A 21,076-nucleotide genomic window follows, 5' to 3' on the forward strand; every position below is an offset into this window, starting at 1 on the left:
TCATTGTGGTTTTATAGTACATTGCTGCACATCCAGTGTGATTGTTGCTTTTAGACCCGTCTGTGTAGATAAAGGTGTAGTCTGAATATCGTAATTTTAAATGTTGAAGTTCGTCGTGGTATTCAATAGGGTTTGTGGTAGATTTGGACTTTTTGTTTAGGTTCAGTTTTATTTCTACTTGTTTCATGGTCCATGGGGGTGTTTTAGGCAGTATGAAGTTGTGAATGCTGGAGATTGGAATTTTCGATTCTTTAATGCTTTCCTTCATTCGGAGCCCGAAAGTTTTGATAGTTTTTCCTCTCATGATGAAGAGTTCTTCATATTTAGGATAGAAGGTACAAGACTTCAGTTTGAGTAAATATTGAAGGGCTAACTTTTCTCGCCTTAGATCTAGTGGGGGTTCATGTGCTTCCGTGTATAGACTGTTCACGGGGGAGGTTCTGTATGCTCCTAGGGCCAATCTTAGGCCAGTATGGTGAATAGGGTCTAGGCTTTTTATATATGATGTTCGGGTTGATCCATATATGAAACAACCGTAGTCTAGCTTTGAGCGGACTAGTGCTCTGTAAAGTTTAAGGAGTGTTTCCCTGTCTGCACCCCAATCGGTATGTGCTACCATTCTCAAAAGATTTACAGCTTTGTTACATTTTTTTTTCAGATAGTTTATGTGTGGGATGAATGTTAACTTTTTGTCAAATAAAATCCCTAAGAATTTGTACTGGTCAGTAACGGGTATGGGCGTTCCTTCCATGGTTAGGACAAGATCATTATGCATGTTCTTTAGTTTGCAGAAATGCATGCATTTCGTTTTTCTTTTGGAGAATCTAAATCCATTCTCTTCCGTCCATCTCATTACTTTGTTTAAGCACAATTGAAGCTTCCTTTCTATTATAGATATATATCTAGATCTACAGCATATTAGGAAGTCATCCACATATAGGGAGCAATCTACCCCAGGTTTAAGGTTTTTTACAATGTTGTTAATTCGGATACTGAACAGGGTCACTGACAGTATACTCCCTTGAGGTACTCCATTCTCTTGTTCCTTCAAGTCCGAGAAAGCTGTGCCAACCTTTATTCTGAACCGTCTATTTTTTTTTTAAATTTTCAATAAAAATTGGCATTCTGCCTTTTAGTCCAAGCGCCTTCAGATCCCTTGTAACACCGTACTTCCACACAGTATCGTAGGCTTTCTCCATGTCAAAAAACACTGCTGTTAAATGTTCCTTCCTTACAAGGGCTTCTCTGATGAAGGTTTCAAGTCTGACTATGTGGTCTATTGAACTTCGGTTTTTCCTGAATCCTGTTTGAAATTCTGTAATAAGATTCTCTGTTTCCAGGAACCAGATTAGTCTTTTGCTTATAATCCTTTCCATGGTCTTACAGATGCAACTTGTTAGAGCTTTTGGCCTGAAATTCAATGGATCTGAGACGTTACTTGATTGGGATTGGATGTTTGAGTTTTCAGATTTGGGGATTGGTATTATTGTGGCCTCTTTTCAGGTCTCAGGTACGTTTCCACTGGACCATATAATATTGAAAATTTCAAGTAGGTATTTCATTGAGGTTTCTGGAAGTTTTTTGAGGATTTCATATGGAATTTCATCGGGCCCTGTAGCTGTCATGGGATTTGGTTAACGATTCTTTTAATTCAGGCATGGTAAGAGGTTGGTTGTATTTTTCGGTATTTTGTGATTTAAATAGAATTTTCTTCTCTTCCTTTTCTCTAATCTTTTTGAATTTCTCTGTTTGTCTGTCACATGATGAAATTTTTGATAAATTATCTGCCAGGTTATTGGAAATGTCTTTTTGATCGGTGTATATTTTGTTGCCTTTAGAGATGTGGGATATTGGTGTACTATTACACTTTCCTTCTATTTTCCTCATCATGTTCCAAACTGTTTTTGCCTTGGTATTCACATTAATTTTGGATATATAATTTCTCCATGTTGTTCTTTTGGATTCCTTTATGATTCGTCTGGCTTTTGCTCTGTTGTTTTTGAAGAAATCCAGATTTTCGCTTGTTGGGTACTTTTCGAATTTTCTCAAGGCAGCTCGTCGAGCTGTGATGGCTTTTCTGCATTCTTTTGTGAACCAAGGTTTGTTGTGATTGTTGGTTTTGGTTGTTTTCGGTATGGTATTATTTGCTATGTTTGTGAGTGTTTTAATGAAGTAGTTCAAATGGTCATCTTCATCTTTCTTTTCGATAATTAATTGGTTTTTGCACTGTTCCTGGAAGTCTTCCCAATTCGCTTTATGTAGGTTCCATTTGGGTGTTTTTTGTTCAGTACTAGTACTTAGACTTTCCAGGATGATTGGGAAATGATCACTCCCACAGGTGTCATTGTGTACTTTCCAATCATAGTCCATATATATGGAATGATCACATAAGGTAAGGTCAATGGTGGTGAAAGTACCTGTTGCTGGGTACATATAGGTGTAGTTTTGATTATTAAGGAGGCATAGATTATTTTTATTTATTATGTTTTCTATTTCTTTTCCTTTTTTATTTGTTTCTTTACTTCCCCATATTACATTGTGTCTGTTGAGATCTCCTAGTAGAAAAAAGGGTTTAGGGAGTTGTTTTATTAATTGAGTTATCTCAGTTTCGTTGATTGTATCTTTTGGAGGGATGTAGATTGAGCAAAGTGTTATAGTTCTATGTAGAGTCACTCTAACTGCAATTGCTTGCAAGTTTGTGTTTATATTTATTTGTCTTTGAGGGACTTCATTCTTCACGAGTATTGATGTGCCTCCAGAAGCTTTGTCCGTATCTTTATTCATGTAGTTGTAAGATGTGTAGTGTTTTATGTTGATGGTATTGTTTTCTTTCAGAACGGTCTCCTGCAGACAGACAAGTGCTGGGCTCATATTTGTTATTAATAATGTGAGTTCATTTTGGTTTGCTTTTATCCCTCTGATATTCCATTGTAATATTTTGATCATCATTTGGAATTGTGTTCAACTTCCATCGTCTCCAATCCCTCAAATCTATTTTCTGTTGGAGTCCCTGTTCGAGATATAGATTGGGATCTTTCTTTTCCTGTTTTTGTTTGTTTTGTTTTTTTTGTCTGGGGGGGGATTTTTGATTCTTTTCTGGCTTGTGATGTGTTTGACGGTTGTTCGGTTGTTTTTGTAGAAATGGTTTGTGGTTTTGTTTCTTTTTGTGGTTCAGTAGTGTCTTTACTTAATATTATCCTTGGATTGGTTGCAGACATTGCACTATTCATTTTCCTCATTTCTTCTAATAGTTCTTTCATTTCCTTTATTAGTTTGCTTAAGACATCAATTTTCTTGTCAGTTGTATCCGTTACATCTATATGACCATTTTGATTGTTGATTGGAGTAGTTTTTTTAGTTGCATCTGCATATGTTTTAGTTTCAATGATTTTCCTGGCCTCTGGGTAGGATATATTCTTTATATGTTTTAGTTTGGTCACTTCTTTTTCTCTTTTCCATATTTCACAATATCTAGAGCCAGCGCCATGATTTCCAAGGCAGTTGGCACACTTGAAATCTTTTCTGCAGTCAATGTGTGGGCCGCTTTCTCCACATCTTTCACACACTGGTAATCGTGTGCACCGATCTTGATGGTGTCCAAACTTCTGGCACTTGAAGCATTGGAGGGGGTTTGGAATATAAATTTCTACATTTATTTTCATATGTCCAACTTTCACTTCTTTGGGTATGGTGAGGGAATCAAAAGTTAGTATATATGTATTGGTATCGATTTTCTCACTGTTTTTTTTGATTTGGACTCTACAAACATCTAACACATTCTGTTTCTGTAAGTTTGTCTTGATTTCCTCCAAGGGACAAAGTGCAAGTTCGTGGCTTTTCACAACTCCTTTGCAGGTATTTAGGGTTGGATGTCTGTAGCATTTGACTTTGATGTTTTCAAATAATTTTAGTTTCAATATTTCTTTAGTTTGTTCTTCGTTGTGGGTTTCTATTAGTAGGCTGCGGTTAAATTGTTTTTTAATAGACTTTGCTTTTAAAGTTTTAAGATTTCTTTAAATTTTAAAAGGTGATAGTTTGCTCAAAGGAGTTTCCTCTATTGATTCTATTACTACGAATGTTGAGTTCCTTGGTTTTATCCTCTCTTCCTCAGAGCTACTGATGTCAGAGACATCAGAGTGGGTTCTCTTTGGGTGGTTTTTGGAAGGAATAAGCCATATATTTTGTTTTCTTTTTTTGTCATCTTTGTTCCCCACCCACCTCGGAGTCCTATTTGGGAAGAGCCTGGGGGGAAACCCATTCGCCCAGCCTCCACAGGGATACAATGATGATATAACCAACTTTGGTGGTATCATAATGATTATCTGTTCTCTCTTGATATTGCTATGGGATCTGTAGCAATCCTGAGGGGTTTACAGCCTCGTCATCGATATTCACACCTAATCGATTGACCCTCAGCCACCGCTTTCCATCATATATTAGGGAGTAGGGTTATTTGTGGGAGAGGGGGGGGGGTGTTAGTAGTGAGTTTTTGGAATGGGCAATATATGGTGGGGCTTGGCGTGACTGGCCGATTGGTCAGATCGGGCCTCTCCGACCGCCTGTCTAGTCGAAGTAAGGGCCAAAGTAATGTGTTGCGGTGCCTAAACTTCTATGTATCCTGGTCTAGGTTCGCTCAATCACCAGGATCACGTCCTAAGACATTACGGGTAGCAACCCATGGCTAACTGGTTGCCCCATTGAGAGATTTTTACCCTCGTCAGGGGGGCAGTCGGTTTGTTCTCATGCCCTACCGACAGGGCAAAAAAAAATAAAAATAAAAAAATTTAATAGAATATATTTGCTTTTTTTTTTTTTTTTTTTTGTTTCTTTTCCTTTTTAAAATCTGTTTCTATTTAACCCATAGTTGGGACTAACAGGTACTACCACTCCGGGTCAGGGTAGACCTGGGAGCAATGGCAATTAAGAGGTGGCTCCACACTCCCCAAAGCCCGTAAGCCGGACCTCACCATCGGATGTAGTTTAAGGTCATATCCAGGACCAGGAGTAGGGTAGGAGAAAAAATAAAAAGGGGAGGGAGATAGGCTGCTGTTTTTGTTTTTGGTTTTGCAGAACATAATTAAGTTTTACAAAAAAGATCAGAAAACAAAAAAAACGTCAATGTAGGTGCATTTCGTCTCAGGAAGCCACAGGGCAGCCTGATCTGGTAGCACCAGGCTGGGAAGAGGTGAAAGTCAGAAGGTACAAGATCAGGAGAGTGGGGAGGATTTCATAACCACACGCCCGTGCTTCTGATCTGGCGACATGCGAGTTGTGGACCGGAGCGTTGTCCTACAGGAGGAGGGTACCTTTGCTGATCTTACCTCACCTCTTGATTTTGATAGCTTCCCTTAATTTCCTCAAAAGTGAAGCATAATAGGCTCCTGTAATTGTGGTACCCTTTGCCAGGAAATCTGTCATCACTACTCCGTCCTGGTCCCAGAAGACTGTGAGCATAACCTTGCCAGCGGAGGGCTGCCCCCTTGCCTTCTTTGGAGGTGGTGAGTCCAAGTGCTTCCACTGCATTGACTGGGCTTTGGTCTCTGGATCATAGTGATAAACCCAGGTTTCATCCTGTGTAATCAGTCTTTTGAAAAACTTTGACTCATCTTCTTGGCACATCTTCAAATTCATCCTCAAGCACTCGACGCGCTCTCGCTTCTGTAATGGTGTGAGCAACCTAGGAATCCATCTGACAGACACCTCATGCATATGGTCATGAATGATAGTTTCCACAGACCCTGTACTAATCTTGACATCTTGGGCTATTTGGCGAATAGTAATGCGCCGATCTTCCAAAATGGCAGCCTCAACTTGATGGACAGATGCCTCATCAATGGCAGAAGGGTGTGGGACCAGGTCTGGGAGCTGTTTCCACAGACTTCCAGCCATGTTTGAATTCACGATGCCAGCGTTTTACAAGGTCATATGATGGGGCATTATCACCATAAGTTTCTTTCATTTCATCAAAAGTCTCCTGTGGTGTACGTCCTTTCAAATACAAAAACCGGATGACTGCTCGACATTCAACAGGCTCCATTTCACACCTGACTCAGTTCAAACACCTGTAAAACAGAAACCACAATAAGCTCAGAGCTGTAATTTGCCACATAACCCGTAGAGATATAAATCATTGCACGTGCAAAATTTCAGCTAGATCTGACAACTGGAAGTGGGTCAAGGGCATTACTTATTGAACGCCTCTCGTATTCTGCAGCTAGTCTGGTGCACTGCAGCATCTGCTGTGGCTATACAGTTTAAAGCTGGAATTGCTTCCGGATGCAGGTCTGGGCAGATGATAAGGAGACCTAGGTTTGCCCAGTTATCATGGTCCCCCTCTTGACATTGCAGACAAAGTTTGATGGAAAAGCAAGCCAATACGGTCGGAGCCAGCACAGTGCATACATATTATTAAAATTAAATATTACTAATAAATTTTTATTAACATATATATAATTTGTCCATAAACATAAAATTATATTTATGGTAGATTAAAATGTTAAAAATTACATATAAAAAGCATGAAAACCAATAAGAAATATTTCCGTACAGGAGTTCAGAAACAGCGAGGATCAAGTGTGACTTATGCTGTGATTATATGCCTCACAGCCTGGCTCTACAATATATAAGCCTTTTAGCCAAGATCAAAGTGTAGTATCTGTTCTTCAGATGCGGCACTTCCATTTTTCGTTCTCTTTCAGTGGCGAAGAAATCCTTTACGACAGAGACAATTTTTATTTTTGTACCTTTTCTCCACGTTAAAAAACGACCCTGGTGTCTAACTCTGTCCCGTGGGGAGGCATTGTAAATAGGTACAATATATAAGCAGTTCATCCATTGCAATGAGAAAGACTATCTGATCATCCTAGATATGATGGACGACTCGCGTTGGGAGTTTGTTTAAAAGAAAGCTGGTTTGTATCGAGTCAACCTCGCTCTTATCCCAACCAGCTTGATTCAGCAACAGGACAGGGTCGAGATAGCAGGAGAGTAAGTGTGATGCAGGAGCTGCCACGAGTGTTGACGTTTTCCTACATACAGCATCTGGTATTCCCAAATGGTGACCCATTAGGTGTACTGGCCAGGCTCAATATTGCTTAACTTCAGCGATATAATAAAAATCGGTGTGTCAACATGATTATGTCAAACAATACATACTAACCAAAACAAAAAAGCATTTATATATATTACCTATTCTTTTTATACTATTATTATTAATAACATATCAGGTCTGTTTTTGCAGACATCGATGATCATGGCTCACCAGTCCCCCTCTGTGTTCAGGCCGTTTCATCATGATGTTCTTTGCAGTGGAGTACCTATAATAGGTTGCAATTACTTGCTATAGGAGCAGTGCTCATACAGAGTGGATAGTCTAGCCATTATACTTCAATGAGTATCCTTTGCCTAACACATCGAAGAGTTAACCAGAAAGAAGGAAGAAACCATCAGACTACTCAACAGTTCATCCATCACTTGCTTGTTGTGACTTCACATACCCTGATCGAGGGACTAATTGGGTATTCAATCTTGCTTAAGGGTCTCCCATTTGACAGTGGAGGTAAGGAGATGCCTCACCATTCTTGTTGGTGGAAGTGCTTCCACCTTGCCACTCTATGTAGCACCTAGGATTCTCAAATGGTCACTCATCTGGTACTGGCCAGGTTCATCATTGCTTAACTTTGGTGATCTGGTGAGAACCGGTGTGTTAATGTGATTATGCTGCATATACTATTTTTGCACATTTACAATATTGTTATATATATATATATATTCAACAGATTTTCCATACAGACCCCTTATTACTTACTATGGACGTGCAAAGCACAAATAATTCTCAAGAGCATCCGTAAAGTTTCAGTGGAGCCTGGTTGGCAATTTCCGTATCTAACTGACATTTATTAAGCTATAAAATAGTGTACTATGAAGGCTTACCAGTATTTGAAGTAAAGATTTTACAAGCCTATTTTATCAGATAAAATACCAACCTAGCACATGGATGCACGTTTATATTTTCTTCCCTTGTTTCAGTTTATGAGTGAAAAGAAGACGGAGATTTTCAAACAAAGACATTATTTGCTACTAAACAAAGGACAACATGCTCAGCGACCTTGGCCCTAAGTACATCCGACCCTTCACCAGAATTGGCTGCCAGGCCATACTTTCAGACAAATCCACCTACACAGTCGGTCACATGACTAACACCTATGTAAGTTCCCAAAGGCGGGAATTTAGACACAGTTTACATTTTCTCACATGAAGTGTCAATCGGACCACATCTAAGAAGAAAAATAAAAAGATGAAAAAATAAAACGGCTTTTATCGTCTTCCGAAAAAGCTCAAGCAAAAAATGCCTCAAAGAAGTTTACAAGAATATTATGACCAAGAAAAGAGAAATGTTTTGATAAAGAAAGTGTTATGTCTGTACTTAACAAATTGTCGTTATATTGAAAAGTCCATGACTGATTTGTATTTGCTTAAAAATTAAAAAAGACAGGACAGTATCAGGTCAAACAAAAAAGAAAAAAAAAAAAAAAAAAAAAAAAAGAAAATTCATAGAAGATTCAACACCGTGTGTTTGTTCCGGCAGTCACCTTGGTTCATATTTAAGCAAAGAATTTCTAATTTTTCTGAGGAGCATATGCACAAAAAATGTCAGTATTCATATAATAATAAATGGTTTCTGCATAACAAAACACACCTGTAAAAAATTTACCGAAATTTTAACATGCTGGAGGGGCTGTTTGCATGAAAAATAAATATTTGGATCTTTGAATGTAACTATACTGTTATTCTTTTATATATATATATATATATATATATATATATATATATATATATATATATATATATATATATATGAGAGAGAGAGAGGAAGAGAGAGAAATAAAAAGGAACAAACCGAGTTGAAACGTTGATGAACACATAACTTGGTTTGTTCCTTTTTATTTCTCTATTGTATCAGAATACTATTTCCATTATTCTCATCATATATATATATTTTTTAAATCTCCAAAACAGTGTTTCATGGTAAACAACTGATAATGCTTGAAATAACATTGGGTCTATTCAACAATTGCAGAAGATTGAATGACTTACTGTCAAAATGGTTTTCCAATGAAGGTCTAAAAAATGTAAAAAATATTTTAATTATTTTTGTATAGTTTTAGAGGTTAAAAAGCTTTCAAGACACACACACACACATATATATATATATATATATATATATATATATATATATATAGGTTAGTGGGTAAGTGTGGAAGAATATTTCGCTGACAACACATATGGAGTTCCTTTCTTTTATCTGTGTGTCAAACTCTTTCTTTTCTATCTTTCTTTCAGTAATCATCTTTTAAGATTAGTTAACCATTTAGTATTAGAGGGGTGCTAGGTTTTTCCATTATAACACATTTAAACTTCTATATGCTGGTAAAGTCAAGAAAATGGGAAGGGAAGTCCAAAGTCTAACAGTTCAAGGAAAGAAACTTTTAGAGTAGAAAGTCCTCCAGCATTTGAGAACCTCTACACTAAAGGGGTGGGCTCTTGCTGACTTACAGGTTGATCAGATGCATTTATATCAAGGGGGCACCCATGCAGAACATTCGCCTGAACACAGTCCATTAACGTACTTCTAAAACAAGCACAGGAATGCAACATTGTGGTGATAGGATAGAAAAGTGGAGAACTTAAAATAGTAATAGTAATATTATGATAACAATCCCTCTGCCACAGGGAGATCGTTTATGAAAATCAGGAACAATAAAAGTCTCAGGATTGATTTCTAGGGTACACCCATATTAATGTCATGTTGCAAGATCATACAATTACTTACTGTCATTTGTAACACCAGAATTTTGATGCTTGTCTCTGATTAGGAAATCTGCCTGGTCTCAATATGGATTGCATAATTTTGAGTATGACCTACAACTGTTTTGAAACACACAATACCAACTGTCTTCTGAAATAAAGTGTATCAAGGCAGACAGTTATCGTCACCAGGCCAACAAGATCGTCGATAGTCCCCGTCATGCAATTATCGGTGACTTGGCAAAAAAAACTAACTTCTATTTGATACCTGACATCATTCTTGACCTGTCTGATGGAACAGTAACTGCAAGCACATCATTTGATAAAGCGACACTTCATATTCAGCACTACGCAGATACGACTCTCTTGAGCGCAGTGCACTATGCTTTGTCACCATCGACAGGTGCGACCTTACTGATATTCGTTTCATGCAAGATACTGTTTTTGAGAAATTGAATAAAGTTGACACTGGAAAAGTATGAGGCCGGATAATATTCCCAATATTCTGTTCAATCGGTGTACTCACTCATAATGGAAGCCCCTGGTTCATTTGTTTAATCTGTCATTTGTATTTGATCGCATGCCTCTTCTATGGGAGATCATTGTGGTTCCGGTCTACAAGTGCAAAAGTGATAGATCAAAGTTATCTAGCTATCGTTCAATTTCTCTGACCTCTTGCTTTGGCAAGGTTATGGAGCACATTGTGAATGACTGCTTTACTTCACAGTTCATCCACCTGTCTCGGCTCGTTTTTCTAAAATCACATTCTGCTGCGGAACAAACTGCCTGTCTTTATCAGAACTTGGCTTCAGAACGTGAGACTAAAAGTGCACAATTTTCTAACCAACACATTTGGAACCGTTCCTAATTCTGCCCTGCAGCAGAAACTACTCTCATTTGGCATCCGAGGCAAACTATTCGTTTGGATCTGCAGCCATCTGATTGGTTGCTGGTCGTTTATCAGATGAGCTTCATGTCTCAGCTGGGGTGCCGCAGGGAAGTGTTATTGTGACAATGTTGTTTTTGCTCTTCATCAATAATCCACTGGCATTAATGGACAGTGCAACATTAATGGTGAATGCTCTGACGAACTGCAAACACTTGTACCTCCTCGACGTAACTACCCCTGACAAACCCGACAAGCTAGTAAGTCTCATTCCTTTACAGTAGAGATCCCTAGGTACAAGAAAGCCTTTTACTCCAATAGTTTCTTCCCCAGAACTGCAGGTCTTTGGAACTCCCTTACGGGATTCTGCTTTTCCAACCATACTGATATGCAGAAGTTCAAGTGTAATGTGAACAAATATCTTTCTACTCATCTCCCTTCATAATGCCCCTGCAAATTAAGTCCCTGATAGTAGCTCCCTGCTTCAAAGTGGCACTGTGCCTTGTTTGGGGTGAAAATTGAATAAAAAAAACAAAACAAAAACATCTCATTTTAACTGTGACGACTTGACTGCGTTCCCAACCTCTTATACCAAGAACACACAAATTTCTGTATCACACTCAGACTCATACATATCGTCGGTAGACCTGCAGTCATTGCTTGTTTTTGTGTCATAGTGGGTGGGGGACTGAGGCATGTTGTTGAATCCAGCAAAACCAGTTTTGCTATTGTCTTCTGTCCCTGTCCACAGGATTTAGTTTTAAGACACATTTGTGTCATTCTTAAAATGTCATAACTATCTGGAAGTAATAATATCTAGCAATCTCATGTTCGATGACCAATTGTCTTAACCAACAGAGTTAATAGGAAGCTTTACATGTTGCATATCCTGAGCTACCAAATTCCTAAAAATGCATTTACTGACTAAGCTTTATAAAGCAATGATTCAACCCCACTTGGAATAGGAGTCCCTAGTGCTCAATAGAGTTGGCAAGGTGTTTTCCAATTATCTTGAGTTTGCAGCATCATGCCATCAAATATATACTACATATTCCCAGCTGCGATCCTGTTCCCTCTGATCTACGATCTGCTTGAATTAGATCTGCTGTCTACTTGCCAGAATGTAAGAACTGCTTCTGTTGCCTACAAATTATTTCATGGTTCTTTCCTCACTGCAATGCTTAAATACCGCCCTGTGCCGCGACTGAACAGACAAAACCTGTGACGATATACATTCACATTAAGCCCTCTGCCTAATCACACTGTATGGGCAATCTCCTTTCGCATTGTGTTCTGTAATCCTGTACTTACTGCCTCAGAATATGAGTGAACATATATCACTGTCACATTTTCGAAGTTCTGTATTGTCTAACTCTCATGATATTCGTAAGTTTTATGCATTCCATAATTAGCTTAGTAGCCTCTGTCTAACGGTTTTATGACCATGGCTTAATTTCTGCTAATGGTTTTATGACCATGGCTTAATTTCTGCTAATGGTTTTATGACCATGGCTTAATTTCTGCTAATGGTTTTATGAAAAAAAGTATGATGTACAAGCCTAGAGGACAAGCTGAATCTTTCTTTTGACTAGGAAGGATCTAATTATAATATTTCCCCATAAATACCATACAAATTAGTTTTCATGAGGAGACCATCATGCCTCACCTTGTCAAAGAGTTCAAATATTCAAGAAAATAAAATAAATATATTTTCTTAAGTGGGTATAAAACTTTAAAAGTTATATTTAAAGGGTGATTCTAATTTAATAGTTATCTCCCTTAAACAAATAATAAAGCAAAAAATTTGTATAGTTTTGGTTCTTGTGTAGAGTGGTGATCACTGTATTTCAGGTGAAAACATTAGTACGTATTTAGGTGTCATGTTGAAATTCCAAAAATTAATAAAAAATGATTGGTAAATGACGTGCTAGAAGTATTTTAGATAAACAATCAGCCACAATTACATTCTGAGATCTTGTGTTTAAAAATGGCAGTACATATTTATTTAGTCAAAAATTATTGATTGCAGTTACCTCCCCCCTGGATTTTGTGAACTCTTCAACATTCAAACATACGATAAAACTCTATAATTTGTGTAGTCATTTTTTGCAGACTGTTATCCTTATCTTCAGAGTTGTTGTTTCACCAAGTTTTCGTCAACTTATCCTCTGGCCTTCTTCAGGTGGTTAACTGTGATGGGATAGAAATGCTGAGTCTTATAACTATATCCCCAGTAATTACTGTCGTCCATAGTTGTTGTCTCACTACGTTTTGACTAATTAATCCTCCAGATAAGAACACAAAATTGGATTCATAGGACCATAAAATCCAACCTTGATCTCCCTTTGGGACTTGTGGTGCAGTGGATAGAGCCATTGAGTCTCTACGGTTCCAGGTGTGCATTGTCTGAAGATAGTGATTTTAATTCTACCCAAAGCTGGCCAGAGGATTAGTTGGTCAAAACGTGGTGAGACAACAAAAACTATGGAAGGCAGTAATTACTGAAGATAGAGTTATAAGACTCAGCATTCCTACCCCATCATGGTTAACCACCTGAAGAAGGCCAGAGGATGAGTTGACCTAAACGTGTTGAAATGCTAACAATTATGAAGATGAGGATAACAGTCTGCAAAAAAAAATGAATACACAAATTATGAAGCCTCATCTCAAAGGATTCAAAAAAATAAAATATGAAATACTATAAATCACTAAACTCAATGATTTTTTTTTTTTTTTTTATTAATTATTTTTCTACTGGATCATTTTTTGTAATTTCAGGAATTTATACTAGTTTCAACATGACATGTAAGTATGTAATAATGTTTTCATCTGAAATGCATTTATAATGTTTAAAAATCACCAATCTACACAGCCACCATATTTTCTCATTTGTGTGTGATACTTTTGGTTATTTTTCATTTAATTTGATCCAAATTAATAATGTTAGTCAATAGTAACAGCTGTTAAAGGTGGAGAAATATAAATAAAGGTTTGTGACACGTGAAAACATGGAATCACTTGTATCATCTAAGAATAAGCCATGTCACGCTTGGGATAATTCAAAAACCATTAAAAGTCAATTATTGTTGTCCTACATTATTTCAATAGAATCACGTGACAATGTCTTTTACAGGTGAAATAAATGTAACAAGTTTTAAAGACATTTCTGAGATTAAAAACACCTGTCAAAATTGCAAACTGCCTACTTGACAGACCTAGGAATTTGGTTGAAATAAATATGAAGCTCAGCATCCGTCTGTTTCAAAGAAATGAAAAAATACCCAAACTCAAATAAAAAAACAGATTTTAAAACTCACAGACTCCCAAATTGTATATTTTTAAACCGATAGACTTCCAAATTAATTTAAAAAAAAAAAAAAAAAAAAAAAAAAAAAAAACTGACAACCTCCCTAACTTTATAAAAAGCCGACAGACTCTCCAACTAGGCTTTTTAAAATCCTGACAGACTCTCCAACTAGGCTTTTTAAAATCCTGACAGACTCTCCAACTAGGCTTTTTAAAATCCTGACAGACTCTCCAACTAGGCTTTTTAAAATCCTGACAGACTCTCCAACTAGGCTTTTTAAAATCCTGACAGACTCTCCAACTAGGCTTTTTAAAATCCTGACAGACTCTCCAACTAGGCTTTTTAAAATCCTGACAGACTCTCCAACTAGGCTTTTTAAAATCCTGACAGACTCTCCAACTAGGCTTTTTAAAATCCTGACAGACTCTCCAACTAGGCTTTTTAAAATCCTGACAGACTCTCCAACTAGGCTTTTTAAAATCCTGACAGACTCTCCAACTAGGCTTTTTAAAATCCTGACAGACTCTCCAACTAGGCTTTTTAAAATCCTGACAGACTCTCCAACTAGGCTTTTTAAAATCCTGACAGACTCTCCAACTAGGCTTTTTAAAATCCTGACAGACTCTCCAACTAGGCTTTTTAAAATCCTGACAGACTCTCCAACTAGGCTTTTTAAAATCCTGACAGACTCTCCAACTAGGCTTTTTAAAATCCTGACAGACTCTCCAACTAGGCTTTTTAAAATCCTGACAGACTCTCCAACTAGGCTTTTTAAAATCCTGACAGACTCTCCAACTAGGCTTTTTAAAATCCTGACAGACTCTCCAACTAGGCTTTTTAAAATCCTGACAGACTCTCCAACTAGGCTTTTTAAAATCCTGACAGACTCTCCAACTAGGCTTTTTAAAATCCTGACAGACTCTCCAACTAGGCTTTTTAAAATCCTGACAGACTCTCCAACTAGGCTTTTTAAAATCCTGACAGACTCTCCAACTTGGCCTCTCAAAAACCTGACAGACTCTCCAACTTGGCCTCTCAAAAACCTGACAGACTCTCCAACTTGGCCTCTCAAAAACCTGACAGACTCTCCAACTTGGCCTCTCAAAAACCTGACAGACTCTCCAACTTGGCCTCTCAAAAACCTGACAGACTCTCCAACTTGGCCTCTCAAAAACCTGACAGACTCTCCAACTTGGCCTCTCAAAAACCTGACAGACTCTCCAACTTGGCCTCTCAAAAACCTGACAGACTTGAAACTAGATTTTTTTTATAAACCTCACAGAGTACCAATTCATCTGAAAAAATTGCTGATCACCTAAACATTTTAAATTTATTCCCCCATAACATCCGATTCCCGATATACTTAAAACAGAAACCCTAAAACACTAGATCTCATGTAAAAATTGCTAACACGTGACTGACCCTCCCCCTCCACTCCAATTCTTCTAGTTTTATCTTTAAAGCATATCATTGAACAGCTAAGAAACAAGACGATGGGATATTCATTACAAACTTAGTAAATAAGTCAGGCATAGACTGAAGTTTATTTGTATCAAATATGGCTGGGTTGCAGAAAGGATTGTGAATTTTATTAACGATTTTATGGTCAGCATTTGGGGGGGCACTCTATAATTTTTCTTTCACTTCTTTTTTTCACATTAAAACTTTCAGTATGTTCCGTTATTTAAAATATCTCACCTGAAAGTTTCCAATACTGTTCCTATAATCCATTCTTTATACCATAAACACACACACAAAATAGTAACAAAAGGAAATTCTGTATTATTTGTGTTGTTTGGACTACTATTCTCATTTGGAGTGTTATTCTCATCATGTTTCAGCTCACGTAACCTCAGCTCTTCTTCAGGTGACAAGATTATCAAACTCTGAAATCTTTCTGTCAAACTCGAGAATCTGTAAAAGAATTTCAAATGAGAGTAGCATGTCTTGTTCCATCAGCCATGATTAGGTAAAGTCTTAAGTAATTCACAATTGTATTTTTAGTATCGCTCACACTGAGGATTGAACCTTCAACCTTCAGAAGTAGGTCACTTAAAACAGAACTTTACTAAGTTCTTTATCCATTATGCCATGTGTCCTTGTAGTACTAAGAATGCAATTGTGAATATCTGATGGAATGAAAGTATGTTATGGGGGATTAAATAAAAAGTTCCATTCGAAATTCCGTACAGATTCTCAAGTTCAGTAGAAAATACTTGTCTAGCTGAAAACATTATCAATAATTTCCCCCCACTTGTTATCTGTGCCTAGCATGGACTAAACTTCTTTCTTAGAACTGCACACCTGTAGAACTCTCTTCCGTTTTCTTGCATTCCAGCTGACTACAATATGGTTGTCTTCAAGTCCAATGTAAATAAATTCTTGATGAGCCGTTCCCCTTAAGTAATCCAATTTACCAAATTTACACTACTAACAATTCCTATGATATTGTTCCACTGACGACTGTACACTCTTTAACCCTTATCCTCGCATGGCCTCTGGACATTGATAAAAAAAAATAAAGATTCTAGAATTTGACGAGCTACACCTAAAAAAATCTGGTTACATTGACCAAAACATTATGAGAATAACGATCAGAATGAGAACTAGTCTGATTATTCTCACATCAAAAATTCATAACCATAAAAAAGCAATTCTTTAAAATCACACTACAATGAAAAAAAAAAAAAAAAAAAAAAAAAAGGTTACACCAACTGAAAGGTTGTGAGATTAACACTCAAGATGAGAAGAGTAATTTAAATAATCCAAATAATACATTGCACCCCTTACACAGTTGTGTTCTGAAATTTACAATGATCAGTTAATTACTTTAGGAATTAATCTTATACATACAAATATATAAACATATAGACATACTTGTTTAACTATTACATAGAACAATTTAAAATTATTATTTTTATGCAAGAAAATTTGTATTAAACCAAAAGATGCAAAGTAAAAGAAATTGAAAATAAAATTTAAACATGAAGCCATTTCTTTGATAGAAATGGCTTCATGCTGATAGTGTGTTAAGAAAAAGTTTGTTTTTAACATTGAAATTATTCAACTAATATGCAAGAACATTTTCATGTCATTTAGCACATGAAAGTTATTTAACAAGAATAAAGACAAATCTGTATGATGTATGTACTTATGACAGAAAGAAAATATATTCCAAAAATCATGTAAACTGATCAGATAGTTTTATCATCCATTAGTTATTGTCCAGAATTCCTCATCTCTTAAAACACAGAAATAAAAGAAAAATCAGTATGCTGTATGTACCATGAAATGGGAAACGAAAATATCATACTCCAAAAATCATGTAAATTGAACAAGTAGTTTTATTTTTAAATACAAAAATTAAATTTTATGGCTAGCGACATCATTTTGAAAACAGTCTGAAGCAACAATTGAGATAATTCCAAACTTACAAGATTTTAGAAGATATTCTTAACATTCATTGGAAAAACTTAAATTTAAAAATAATTTTCTTTATAAAAATAAAACTACTTGATCAATTTACAATTTTTTTTGTGTGTACAATATTTTCTTTATGTACGATGTTTAGTTATCTCTCATTGCAAGAACTTAGACACCAGGGTCAGAAAGTGAGATTGAGAAGGAGGGACACTCTGACCTGCAAGAAGTGCCTGGTTAGCCACATCGGCATTCCCCGGTAAGGGCACTGAGGTAATTAGCAATAAACTAACCTTTTCTCAAAGAGAGAAGGCAAAGCCTGGGAGGGTGAACCTCCTAGAACTGCACAGAACTAAACTCCTGCTGCAAAATCAACAAGGACTGGATCATTACAGGAATGGTCTAATCTTTGTTGATGTTGGGGGCTCAGGATAAAAATCCTTAGTACGTACATCATACATCAGATGGATTTTCCTTTAATTTTTTTTTTTTTTACGAGTGGTGGGGGTTCTGGACAAGTGCTATTATTTTTTTATTTTGTAATAAAACCAACATTAGAAAATTCTATGATGAAAAAGTTATTAATAAATAAATTTTTAAATTATTGTTTTATTATTGTAATATGGTTACACCTAATGAAGTACCCACATTTTACAGCATTTAAAAATATTTTTTGTAAATTCATACAAGAAAATAACTAAACAAAGAAGAAGGATTGGTATCGCATTAGTGTTTTACAGATTTGCACCAAAAACCTTATTCACATCGGTTCTTACCCAGAATTCTGGCATATTAAAAAACAAAAATAAGGAAAACATGTATTATATATGTACCCATGACAAAAGAAAAATGTCATATTCCAATAATCATGTAAATTGATCAAGTTATATTTTTATAAACAAACTAATTTTTAAGCAATTACCAGGGACTACCTGTGAATTTAATATCCTCTTAATACTTCCTCCTTTGGAGGAAGCCAATTCAACCTGCCTAAAGTGAATGCCATAGAACAAACAATGGGAATCCGTAGGCATTACAACATAAATCTTGCAAGTTTTAATTATGTTGAGTTATCTCCCTTTGTTGTTTTTAAATTGTTTTCAAAATGGTGGAAAAGGCAGTCATTTTTCGTTACTCCTAAAATTTAATTTTCTTATTGAAAAATAAAAATTACTTGATCAATTTTACATGAATTTACATGAATTGGAATAAATTTTCATTTTGTCAATTTTTGTTTATTAATAGCAGATGAAATCTGGATCAGAATCTTAACATCTTATATAAACAAAACAGCAAAATAAGAAAAAAAGTTTCACTTACATCTTGTGCATGAGCTTCAGCAGGGGTAAGTTTGCTTTGCGGTGGATAATGTGCGGCTGACTGTATGGCCATGTTGTGTCCAGTTGCAGCTGTTCCACCGGGAAGTAAACGGAATCTAATTGCTTCCGATAATTGTTGCATCACCTTCACCAAATCTATCACATTCGAGGAATTCGGCAAAGCCACAAGATTTTGAGTATTTAATGGGTCGAACGCATCATTCACTTGTTTTAAAGATCTGCAGATGAAAAGAATAAGAAAAGAATATTGGTACTTGTCCAGAATTAACCTTATATTAAAAAAAAACAAAAATAAAGAAAAATCTGGATGATGTACATAACTCGTGACGAAACAAAAATTACATAAATTGATCAAGTAGTTTTATTTTAATAAAGAAAATCATTTTTAAGCGAGTAATGGGAATTCATAGGCGTTATTAGTTTTAAAGATCTAGAGATGAGAAAAAAAGAAAAATATTTACATTGAAAATTGATTTAAACTTTTGTGAACTAGCGAGTCGTGTTGTATTAAATCTCCTTCACTATTTATCATGCAAAAATCTCCTAAATTTATTCATCAGAGGTTTATGTATATTCACAAGTATTAAAGGCCTGTGATAATTAATTTCAATGAAATTAAAGCTAAAATATATACCTATGAGGTCCTTAGAAACCCCACCAGGCTTCAATGTCTACTTCATTTCTATTTTTTTTTTTTTTTGTGCAATTCTAAAAAAATTGTTTCTCAAGGTTAGATAATTCTTCATAATCTACAAATCAAATAATTATTTCATATTATTATTGATGTAATTTTTTAATGTTTTTTTTTTTGCATAAATTTCATGTAAATGCAATAATAATCCATAATAATGTATTTTTTTTTTTTAAATAAAAGCGATTTTCAATATTTTTCATTTCTTACACATATATAAAAAAACTTTACAATATATAAAAAAGAAAAACAGTATAGGATTTCATCACAGAAGAGCTCAAGAATAAACATTAGAGTTTATTAGTTCTGAGTTCATACATTATGTAATTATCTGACTCGAATGAATTGGGTCTGTTTAGGCCCAATTAGTTATCTAGGTCATTTTGAACACCCAGTCCACAAATCATTAATAGAAACACAGTTGACCTCGAATAAATTGTTTAGAGACCCCTTTCTTTTCTTTTTTTTTTACACAGTGATCACCACTTATCAAGGCCCGGAAGCCACTCAGGGATAAGGGTTATTGCAAGTACATTACGTTAGTGTGGAGATTTGATGAAGTGTTTAATTAAGGGGGCGGTTCATTAGGAATTTGTTAACATTGGACTTGAAGACATCCAAGTTGTAGTCCGGAGGGAAGCAGGCAGATGGAACAGAGTTCCACAGGCGTGCAGTTCTAGTGTGTCATGTGATATTAAATATCCTTTGCTATCTAACCAGAAAAATATCCATATTCACTGAATTTAATGACTAGAGTTTTATGGATTTTCTTAAGTATAAATGACTTGGGATAATTAATTCAAAAGTAAATTACAAATAAAAAATATACCTCTGCTTGTATCTCTACTTCATTTCTTTTTGTTTTGGTGCAATTCTAAAATCTGTTCTAAGATTAAATAATTCAGCAGGATCTACTCATCAAATAATTATTTCATATTATTGTTTCTTATGTAAATTTTTAATGCTTTTTCTACATAAATTTCATACAAATGCATTAATAAGCCATAATAAAGCAATTTTATTTAGAATAAAGACGTTTTTTTCAATATTTTTCATTTCTTACACAACTTTACGATATATACAAAATAACAAACAGTATAGGATTTCATCGCAAAAGACTTGAAGAATACACATGTAATATTTGTCAATTTTTAGTTAATACATTGCAAATTAAAATATCATATTTAAGCATAATTTTTACATGGGATTTCATATACACAGTTCTTGGTCATGATTTTTTCTGTCTGAGGCTTAACTCTCACGAGCTGTTTCCTGAGAGTTGAATCACTCCTGAATACTGTGCTGATGTCATATGGATTACATATTTGTTGAAGTTTTTCAGACAAGTCCTTCAGATATGGTATACAAACTGTGGTGAATTACTGAGTGGTGTCCTTTTGTGTCTGGTCCAGATTTCTTGGAGTAAATTCCTGAGTTCAACAGAAACATTCCTAAGTTCGACAAGATACACCTGAAGAAAGTCAGAGGTTACATCGACAGAAACGTGAAAATCACACTCAAGATGAGAACAGTAGTTCATCCAGTTTTATCCAAATAATACGAATAACCAATCCTCATCTCAAAAATTCAGAAACGTCATAAAGGTGTTTTGCAACACGTTTCAT

General features: G+C 35.7%; 1 protein-coding gene and 1 pseudogene across 4 annotated transcripts in view; one reads left to right on the top strand and one right to left on the bottom strand.

Annotated features, from left to right (window-relative positions):
• LOC145246667 (golgin-45-like) overlaps positions 1 to 21,076 on the bottom strand; it is a 101,685-nt gene that overhangs the window by 45,245 nt on the left and 35,364 nt on the right. For all 4 annotated transcript variants that reach the window (XM_080108378.1, XM_080108380.1, XM_080108379.1 and 1 more), the window contains exon 7: positions 18,741 to 18,978. In XM_080108378.1, the coding sequence (XP_079964504.1) occupies positions 18,741 to 18,978 (238 nt within the window). The remainder of the gene's footprint in view (positions 1 to 18,740; positions 18,979 to 21,076) is intronic.
• On the top strand, positions 8,096 to 14,618 carry LOC145246548 (uncharacterized; annotated as a pseudogene).

The sequence above is a fragment of the Euprymna scolopes genome, chromosome 24 (assembly GCF_053919585.1).
Source record: "Euprymna scolopes isolate OS-2025 chromosome 24, ASM5391958v1, whole genome shotgun sequence".
NCBI lineage: Eukaryota > Metazoa > Mollusca > Cephalopoda > Sepiida > Sepiolidae > Euprymna > Euprymna scolopes.